The 10,832-nt window shown below is 40.6% G+C and overlaps 1 protein-coding gene across 1 annotated transcript; it reads left to right on the forward strand.

Annotated features, from left to right (window-relative positions):
• The first annotated feature begins 8,746 nt into the window (after positions 1–8,746).
• On the forward strand, positions 8,747–9,909 carry LOC119841695 (olfactory receptor 6M1-like). Its single transcript, XM_043495839.1, is given in 2 exon segments — positions 8,747–9,253; positions 9,256–9,909. Coding segments are annotated over 2 exon segments (966 nt in total). The 5' UTR covers positions 8,747–8,775; the 3' UTR covers positions 9,744–9,909.
• The last annotated feature ends 923 nt before the right edge of the window (positions 9,910–10,832 follow it).

Here is a 10,832-nt window from a genome sequence, read left to right on the forward strand (position 1 = left end):
GGATACCCAGGTGTATGGCACCACAGAACAGACACAACATTGACAGAAGCAAGTTACACTGAGTTTACAACCACTAAGTGCCTCATAATCATTGATGGGTTTTATCTTCACAAATCTCATCCCCCAGCTTCTATAGATGGGAAAATGAGACACAGAATAGCCAAAGTGCCTTGCCCAAATTTACCCATGAAGAAGTTAATTTGGTCTGAAATTTTCAAATGAGTTTGTATTTTGGATTCGATGGTAGTGTGGTGCCTTACTCAGGCTACTATGACCATCTCAGCCTAGTTTCTTATCTCTCCATCTTACTTCTGGTTGGAAAGTTTTTAATTAAGGCCCAGATCCTTCTCAATAGTTCTAACACTTATTGCTATGTTGTCCATTTTGTAGTTGTGTAATTGTTTTTTCCCCCTTCCTAAGTGTACTGACTTGTAATTGTCTCTCTTGAATTTCCTCTTGTTGATTTCAGACCAATCCCCTAATTTATCAAGACTATTCTGAATTCTAGTACTGTCCTCCAAAGTGTTTGCAACCCCTCACAGCTTGGTGTCATCCATGAATTGTATAAGCACTTATGGCAGGGTTAGGCCAGATGGCTACAGGACAGTAATAAAAGGCAGATATTTTAGCTCCAGGTTAAGTAGGTCCCTTTTCCCTGGGCAAGGTAACAGGGAAGGTTCCACAACAATCAGGAACCTTCTGGAGACAAGACAGACAGGCTGATTAGAACACCTGCAGCCAATCAAGAAGCTGCTAGAATCAATTAAGGCAGGCTAATCAGGGCACCTGGGTTTAAAAAGGAGCTCACTTCAGTTTGTGGTGCTTAGGTAAGGAACTGGGAGCAAGAAGCGCTAGGAGCTGAGAGTGAGAACGCAGACTATTGGAGGACTGAGGAGTACAGGCATTATCAGACACCAGGAGGAAGGTCCTGTGGTGAGGAAAAAGAAGGTGTTGGGAGGAGGCCATGGGGAAGTAGCCCAGGGAGTTGTAGCTGTCGCACAGCTGTTCCAGGAGGCTCTCTAGACAGCTGCAGTCCACAGGGCCCTGGGCTGGAACCTGGAGTAGAGGGCGGGCCCGGGTTCCCCCCAAACTTCCCAACTCCTGGTCAGAAACAGGAGGAGTCGACCTGGACTGTGGGTTCATGAAAACAGTGAAACTGAGGGCTGCTGTGAAGCTCAAAGGTAAGCAAATCTGCCAATAAGTGCAAAACCCACCAAGGTAGAGGAGAAACTTTGTCACACGCTCCATTATCCAAGGCATTAATTAAAATATTGAGTAGTATTGGGCCAAGGACAGATGCCTGTAGGACCCCCACTAGATATGAACCATTCATATCTACTCTCTGTGTATGGTCTTTAAACTGGTTTTGTACCCAGCTGTTAGTAATTTCATCTAGACCACAATTCCCTAGCTTGCATATGAGACTGTCATGTGGGATTGTGTCAAAGGCATTGCAATCTAGATAAATCACCTCTACAGCCTCCCCACATTCATTAAGCCAGTAACACTCTCAAAGAAGGCAATTAGGTTGGTTTGGCATGATTTGTTCTTGACAAATCCATGCTGGCTATTCTTTATAATCCTACTGTCCTCTAGGTGCTCACAAATTGATTGTTTAATAATTTGTTTCATTATCTTTCCAGGTATTTAAGTTAGGTTTCCTGGGTCCACCTTGTTTCCCTTTATAAAGTTGTTACTATGTTTACCCTTCTCCAGTCCTCTGGCAGACTGCAGAATCAGGAGTCCAGATCTCCATAGTGGCTTGGAAAGTCTCAGCAATAGAGGAAACAGGGCCTAATAGATATACCTGAGATTTCATCACTCAGAGAAAAACTGTGGAACCCTGTAATCTTCCTAGATTATAACTATTTGTATGTAATGAATGTTCAGGGAAGCATGTTCTGCAGTAAGTCTCTGATGCCATATAAACTTTAATTATTACTACAATAATATAGTTGTTCTGACTTGGTGTTGCTTATCTTTGGATAGAAGTCTATTCTCTCATCTTCTTTAGTAGTGGCCTCCAAGATAATACTGTTCTCAATCCTCTATTGGAACAATAATCTAACCTTTTCATTTGATTTGGTAAGGAGAATGTCATTCTGGCCCATCTCAATATCAAGAAATTCAGACAGAAACATGGTATAACACACATACAGATGCTCAACTCTTTTTGATCGAAAATACTGATTTAGCAACACTGAAAGGTTTTGGAAATTTCATGTTGGTTTCACTGAATTGGAATTCAGCCACATTTTCATTGCAGCATTTTCCACATGAAATGTTTCAGTTTTTCTCAGCAAAACAATGTCTCAAAATTTTCTTTCTTTTATTTAAAAAAAAATAGAAAATTTTTTAAATGGTCAAAACGGGAACAATGCATGTCAGTTCTGTCATGTGACACAAAAGAATTTGGGTTTTTTTTACTTTTGCATTCACCAAAAAAAAAAAAATTGGTTCAACCTCAAAACACTTTTATTTTTTTTAATTGCAAGCTAACTGAAAGTCATTATTCACTCAGCTACATTCACAAACAGACCTTGATTTGCTTAGGATTTTCAAAGATTCCTAAGGGATTTGAGCACCTTAATCCCCTGGGAGCTCTGCACATAACTTCCTTAGGCTTTTCTGAAAATTGGAGCCATTAAAAAGATGACAATTTTTGTGTTCAATTTGATCACATATCTCAAGGTGTCCTATGAGATTTCGTGCATCTGGTAATTTCCCATTGGTGCTGCCAGAGCTCAGATGAAGTTATAGCACTTTCAAAACCTTATTTTTAGAGTGGCTGAAGGCAAAGTTTATTTCCCAGATGGACAGAGGCAACATGCTGAGAAGAGCAACAGAGACAGAGAAAGCAATTCAGCGAAAGAGAGAGGTGTTTATTTCATTTCTAAATGACAGCATCCGTTCCTCAACCAGTCTGAAAAGGTAAAGAAATGTAACTAAGGTACGCTATTCCTATTTTCTGATGTTCCACAGTTCATAAATTCATAGATTAGAAGGCCAAAAGGGACCATTTTGATCATCTTGTCTGAAATCCTGTGTAAAACAAGCTAAGAACTTCACAGGAAAAACTCCTAGGGCAGAACTTTTAGGGAAAAAATAATCCGATCTTCTTTAAAAATGGTCAGTTATCAAGAATCCACCAAAAAAGAAAAGGAGTACTTGTGGCACCTTAGAGACTAACAAATTTATTTGCGCATAGCTTTCGTGAGCTACAGCTCACTTCATTGGATGCATTCCACCACAACCCTTGGTAAATTGTTACATGGTTGATTATCCTCACTGTTAAAATTTATACCTTATTTCCTGTTTGAATTTGTCTTATTTCAGCTTCCTTCCAATGGCTCATGATATGTGTTCCTCTGCTACATAGAAGAGTCCATTTGCTCCTCACGTCCGTACTTTGTACTCTAACCATGTCACCATGTTAAACTTCTCTTTGCTAAAATGAATAGATTGAGTTCCTTGAGTCTATCACTAGAAGATATATATAAGTGGGACTTTAGCTACTGCATTTATGTCAGTGCTCTACAAAAGGGGTATAAAAAGAATTTAGCAAGGAAAAGAGTGGTGGAGCAACAGAATATAGCAGTGAAATTCAGTCTATGTTTAGATTATTGAAGAAAAGTTTCAGAGATGACTTTGTGGTGTACAAATGCCTACATGGGGAAAAGATTTCTGATAGTAGAAGATTCCTTAATCTAGCAGAAAAAAAAATCCCATGGTTGGAAGCTGAAGTTAGACGCATTAAAACAAGAAGTAAGGTGCACATTTTTAAGGGTGAGAGCTATTAAGTATTGGGGCGATTTCCCTAAAGATGTGGTGGATATTCCATCACGTGAAGTCTTTAAACTGAGTTTGGATGTCTTTCTAGAAGATGACAGGTTTCAGAGTAGCAGCCATGTTAGTCTGTATTTGCAAAAAGAAAAGGAGTACTTGTGGCACCTTAGAAACTAACACATTTATTTGAGCATAAGCTTTCGTGAGCTACAGCTCACTTCATCAGATGCATTCGATGGAAAATACAGTGGGGAGATTTATATACACACACAGAGAACATGAAACAATGGGTTTTATCATACACACTGTAAGGAGAGTGATCACTTAAAATGAGCCATCACCAGCAGGAAGGGGGGGAAGGAGGAAAACCTTTTATGGTGATAATCAAGGTGGGCCATTTCCAGCAGTTAACAAGAACGTCTAAGGAACAGTGGGGGGTGGGGTGGGGGGGGGAGAAATAACACGGGGAAATAGTTTTACTTTGTGTAATGACCCATCCACTCCCAGTCTCTATTCAAGTCTAAGTTAATTGTATCCAGTTTACAAATTAATTCCAATTCAGCAGTCTCTCGTTGGAGTCTGTTTTTGAAGTATTTTTGTTGAAGGATAGCCACTCTCAGGTCCACACAAAGATGGACTACAAGCCATCAGGAACAGTATCCCCGATAATGTCATGGCTAACCTGGTGGCTGAACTTTGTGACTTTGTTCTCATCCATTACTATTTCACATTTGGGGACAATGTATACCTTCAAATCAGCGGCACTGCGATGGGTACCCTCATGGCCCCACAGTATGCCAATATTTTTATGGCTGACTTAGAACAACGCTTCCTCAGCTCTTGTCCCCTAATGCCCCTACTCTACTTGCACTACATTGATGACATCTTCATCATCTGGACCCATGGAAAAGAAGCCCTGGAGGAATTTCACCAGGATTTCAACAATTTCCATCCCACCATCAACCTCAGCCTGGACCAGTCCACACAAGAGATCCACTTCCTGGACACTACGGTGCTAATAAGCGATGGTCACATAAACACCACCCTATATCGGAAGCTTACTGACCGCTTTTCCGACCTACGTGCCTCCAGCTTTCATCCAGACCACACGATCCCTTGTCTACAGCCAAGCTCTACGATACAACTGCATTTGCTCCAACCCCTCAGACAGAGACAAACACCTACAAGATCTCTGTCAAGCATTCTTACAACTACAATACCCACCTGCTGAAGTGAAGAAACAGATTGACAGAGCCAGAAGAGTACCCAGAAGTCACCTACTACATGACAGGCCCAACAAAGAAAATAACAGAACACCACTAGCCATCACCTTCAGCCCCCAACTAAAACCTCTCCAACGCATCATCAAGGATCTACAACCTATCCTGAAGGACGACCCATCACTCTCACAGATCTTGGGAGACAGGCCAGTCCTTGCTTACAGACAGCCCCCCAACCTGAAGCAAATACTCACAAGCAACCACACAACAGAACCACTAACCCAGGAACCTATCCTTGCAACCAAGCCCGTTGCCAACTGTGTCCACATATCTATTCAGGGGACAGCATCATAGGGCCTAATCACATCAGCCACACTATCAGAGGCTCGTTCACCTGCGCATCTACCAATGTGATATATGCCATCATGTGCCAGCAATGCCCCTCTGCCATGTACATTGGTCAAACTGGACAATCTCTACATAAAAGAATAAATGGACACAAATCAGACATCAAGAATTATAACATTCAAAAACCTGTTGGAGAACACTTCAATCTCTTTGGTCGCTCAATTACAGACCTAAAAGTTGCAATTCTTCAACAAAAAAACTTCAAAAACAGACTCCAACGAGAGATTGCTGAATTGGAATTAATTTGCAAACTGGATACAATTAACTTAGGCTTGAATAAAGACTGGGAGTGGATGGGTCATTACACAAAGTAAAACTATTTCCCCATGTTATTTCTCCCCCCACTCCACCCCCCACTGTTCCTCAGACATTCTTGTTAACTGCTGGAAATGGCCCACCATAAAAGGTTTTATTATCGCCATAAAAGGTTTTCCTCCTTCCCCCCGCTTCCTGCTGGTAATAGCTCATCTTAAGTGATCACTCTCCTTACAGTGTGTATGATAAAACCCATTGTTTCATGTTCTCTGTGTGTGTATATAAATCTCCCCACTGTATTTTCCATCGAATGCATCCGATGAAGTGAGCTGTAGCTCATGAAAGCTTATGCTCAAATAAATTTGTTAGTCTCTAAGGTGCCACAAGTACTCCTTTTCTTTTTTTTCCCTAGAAGATATCCTCTAGTTCAACCACAAGTTGTGGGCTAAATGGTGAAATTATTAGATACAATCAAATGGTTTCTGGGATGTTGAGGGCAGATTAGATCTTTGGCAACTTATGAGTTGTGTGCTCTGGGAGACAAGTGGGGGTAAATTTGAGGCATTGAGTTTTTTATTATAATTCTGATGCAAAGAAAATAAAATTTCCTGATTAAATTAGAGGTCATTAAAAGCTTAAAAGTTTCTGAGCTCAAAAGTAGCCGTTGTATTAAACAGACCTATCATTGTTATCATTGATAAATATTTTACTCTTTACAGTAAATATACTGGGGTTTATAGTAAATATAATGGTGTTGTGAAGATTTTTTATTTTAAGAGTTCACGAACTTGAAACGTTAAAAAATATTATTCCAGGGCAAGCATAAGTGTGGAGATGGCACTATATTAACTTGAACTTGCATTGTGTGAGATGTTATAAGATAAGTCTTAAGGAAAATCAACTTTGAAAAAGACTCAAGGGTCATGGTGAAAAATCACTGGAACATGAGCTCCCAGTTTGGACCTGTGACCAAAAAGTCTAATGCCATTCTTTGATGTAAAATCAGGGGGATACTTAAAAGGAGAAGAGATGTTGTTTTTCCTCTGTATTTGGCACTGGTGCAACCACTGGTGGAGTTCTGTGTCCTGTTTTGGAGTGCACAGTTGAAGAAGGATGTTGACAAAGTGGGGAATGTTCAGAGATGAGCCCAAGAATGACTGCAGCTTTGGGAATGTTTACTTATAGTAACAAACTAAAGGAACTCTAGGTAACTTGATCACAGCCATGTGGGACAAATAGTTCAGTTGAGCAGACAAAAGTATAAGTATATCAAATGGCTGAAAGCTGAAGCTCGAAAAATTGAGACTGCAACTCAGGTGCACATTTTTTGATAGTGAGGGGAATTAACTGGTTGAATAATTCACGAAGTATTGTGGTTGATTCTCCATCCCTGGTAACATTTAAACCAAGATTGGATGTTTTTCTAGTTTCTAGTTCAAAAGGAATTATTTGGAGAAAGTTCAATGGCAGAAGTTATACAAAAAGTCAGACAAGATGATCATTCATGATTTTATAGATCTCTACCTACCCCTCCATAGTCCTCTCTTTTCCAAGATGAAAAGTTCCAGTCTTTTAATCTCTCCTCATTTGGAAACTCTTCCCTACATCTAATTATTTTCATTACCCTTCTTTGTACCTTTTCCATGTCTAATATATATTTTTGGGATTTGGGCATACTATGGATTTATTTGGATTTATATGGTGGCATCGTGATTTTACTGTCTTATTATCTGTTCCTAACATTCTGCTAGCTTTTTTGACTGCTGCTGCACAAAGATGGAAAAGTTTGCAGATGAGACAAAGTTACAGAAGATAGTTAAATGCAAAGGAGAGTTGCAAAAGGATCTCACAAAACAGGGTGATTGGGAAACAAAAAGGCAGATGAAATTCAATGTTGAGAAATACAAAGTAATGCACATTGGAAAGCATAATCCCAACTATACATATAAAATGATAGGGTCTAAATTAGCTGTTACCACTCAAGAAAGAGATCTTGGAGTCAGTGCAGATAGTTCTCTGAAAACATCCACTCAGTGTGCAGCAGCCGTCAAAAAAGCGAACAATGTTAGGAACCATTAGCAAAAGGATAGATAATACAATAGCAAATAACATAATGCAACTATATAAATACATACTAGGCCCACACGTAGAACACTGTGGGCAGTTCTGGTCACCCCGTATAAGAAAAGATGTGTTAGAAATGGAAAAGTTACAGAGAAAGGTAACAAAAATGATGACGGGGGTGCAACAACTTCCATATGAGGGTAGATTAATAAAACAGGGACCCTTCATCTTGGAAAATAGCTGACTACGCGGGGAGATGAGAGAGGTCTAGAAAATCATGACTGGTGGAGAGACAGTGAATAAGGATGTACTATTTGCCCCTTCTCAGAACACAAGAACTAGGGGCCACCTGATAAAACTGATAGGCAACAGGTTTAAAACAAACAAAAGGAAATGCTACTTCACACAACACACAGTCAACCTGTGGAACTCATTGCCAGGGGATGCTGTGAAGGCCAAATTTATAACTGGGTTCAAAAAGAATTAGCTAAGTTCATGGAGGATAGCTCGATCAAGGGTTATTAATGCAGATGGTCAGGGATACAACTCCATGCTTTGGCTGTCTGAGCTGCTGATTGCCAGATGCTGGGAGTGGACAACAGGGGATGGATCACCTGATAATTGCCCTGCTTTGTTCATTTCCTCTGGGGCACCTGGCACTGTCCACTGTCATAAGACAGGATACTGGGCTAGATGGACCATTGGTCTTACTCAGTAAGGCTGTTCTTATGACAACAAGTTAGGGGAGGAATGGAGTTACTAGGTAAAATCCTATGTTTTGTACGAAGTGGGGCTAGAAGATCACAAGGGTTCCATCTGGCTTTAAAATGTATGAATCTGTGAAAATGGCATTCACTTATTTTCACAGGTTTCAGAGTAGCAGCCGTGTTAGTCTGTATTCGCAAAAAGAAAAGCAGTACTTGTGGCACCTTAGAGACTAACACATTTATTAGAGCATAAACTTTCGTGAACTACAGCTCACTTCATCGGATGCAACTTATTTTCACAGTTATTCTTTCCACAACCAAGGCTGACGTCAGACATGGAGGAAAGGAATGAAACGGCTGTGTCTGTGTTCATCCTACTGGGATTTTCCAGTCTTGGTGAGAAACTGAAGATTTTCCTCTTCCTGGTTCTTCTCCTCATCTACCTGATCATAGTAACAGGGAACGTGGTCATCATTTTCATAATGTGGGTGGATCCCCAACTCCACTCTCCCATGTACTTTTTCATCACCAATTTGTCCTTCTTAGACATCTGGTTCACTTCGGTCACGAGCCCTAAGCTAATGCTGAACTTTCTGTCAGTCAGCAAAACCATTTCATTCCACAGCTGCATGGCCCAGTCCTTCTTCTGTTTTGCTCTAGGGATTACAGAGTTCTGCCTCCTAGTGGTCATATCCTTTGATCGCTATGTTTCCATCTGCCACCCTTTGCAATATGCCACCATCATGAAGCAGAGACTTTGCTTCCAACTGGTTCTTGGTTCATGGGTGGGAAGTTTCACAGTTATAATTTATGGATGCTCCTGATTTCGAAGCTGAGATTCTGTGGGCCAAACGTGATCAACCATTTCTTCTGTGACAATTCTCCTCTTTTCCAGCTCTCCTGCACTGACACCAGTGTGGTTAAGAGGGTGGACTCCATTTTGATCTCAACTTTAGTACTGACTTCGTTACGTTTAACAATGTTGTCTTACATGAGCATCTTCTTCTCTATTCTACAAATGCCAATGGCCACAGGCAGACAGAAAGCTTTTGCTACCTGTGGCTCCCATCTCACAGCTTTGACAATTGCCTATGGAAGCTGCATTTTGTTGTATGCCAGGCCTTCAGGAAGTTCCTCCTTGGATGACAACAAAGGGGTGGCTCTGTTGAACACCATATTGTACCCTTTCCTCAACCCCTTTATCTACATCCTCAGAAACAAGATCGTGAATCTCGCCCTGAGAGAAACATTTAGTTGTAGTACTGTAATGTTGTTCCCCAATCTGTGCCACTGTTCTGGATAGATATAAAAAAATCAAAAGAAAAAAAAACCCACCACATTAATGAAAGAACCAATCTGTTATGATTAGCAAAATTATGTGTAATAGTCCTTTCTCCATCTGCATTTTTTAAAATAAAAGTTTTGTTAATTCTTCTTTTCAAGAAAATAATTAGAATTATTCAGTCTCTCTTGAAAGTGCTGATCCATCACATGCTTGAGAGAAATGGGTAACTGTCCACATATCAGACACATCACTCATAGTAGCAGGTCAAGCTTCTTTCACAAATTTCAACCAGATACATGCTAAGCACTTATTTATTCTTTCTGGCTCTGGTCTCTGGACATTCACGGCACCTGGTGGAAGAGGAAAGCATTGTCCTGGTTTTCAACACATAGAAAACTGAGGCTATCAGGGTATAAGAAATGAATTGCCCAATATCTGAAAAAAGGTCTGTGGCTGTGCTTGGTTTTGGAGTCTGGCTCCTGAGTACAGGTCTTACCAATTCAACAGGCCAATAGCCTGTCCCACACAGGTAAATACTCAGAATCCAGATACAGCCTAGCTCCAGTTTCAGAATCTCTATTTCTGTCATTACATGTAGAGTGTTAGTCACAGTATGGAGGTTTCTAAAATACAGAATGAATTGCTAGAGAGAGGTTCTTCAACTATTGAGCTTGGTGTTTAGGCTACCTATGGGATGTGAAAGACCAGTTCAGCTCCCAGCTTCAAATCAGGCCATCGAGTGATTGGAACCCGCATCTCCAGTGTACCAGATGTGACCCAAGCCATTGGGCAGTAGGGACAGAGCTGAGCTCTCTAGGGTGACCAATAATACCACACTGGAGGAGAGGAACCGTTTCACACACAATGTCAAAAGCTCTCGGTTTCATTCTGATGCCGAAGGAAAACACGCTTTGAAATCATAAAATGGAATTCAAAAGTTCCGACTAGAATCTCTCTCCTTCCCCTTCCCTTTCATTGCCACGGTACGAGATAAATACCGGAGAGGGAGAGGAATTATTTAAGCTCAATACCAATGTGGACACAAGAACAAATGGATATAAACTGGTCATTGGGAAGTTTAGACTTGAAATTAGACGAAGGTTTCTA

Source organism: Dermochelys coriacea, chromosome 13 (assembly GCF_009764565.3).
Source record: "Dermochelys coriacea isolate rDerCor1 chromosome 13, rDerCor1.pri.v4, whole genome shotgun sequence".
NCBI lineage: Eukaryota > Metazoa > Chordata > Testudines > Dermochelyidae > Dermochelys > Dermochelys coriacea.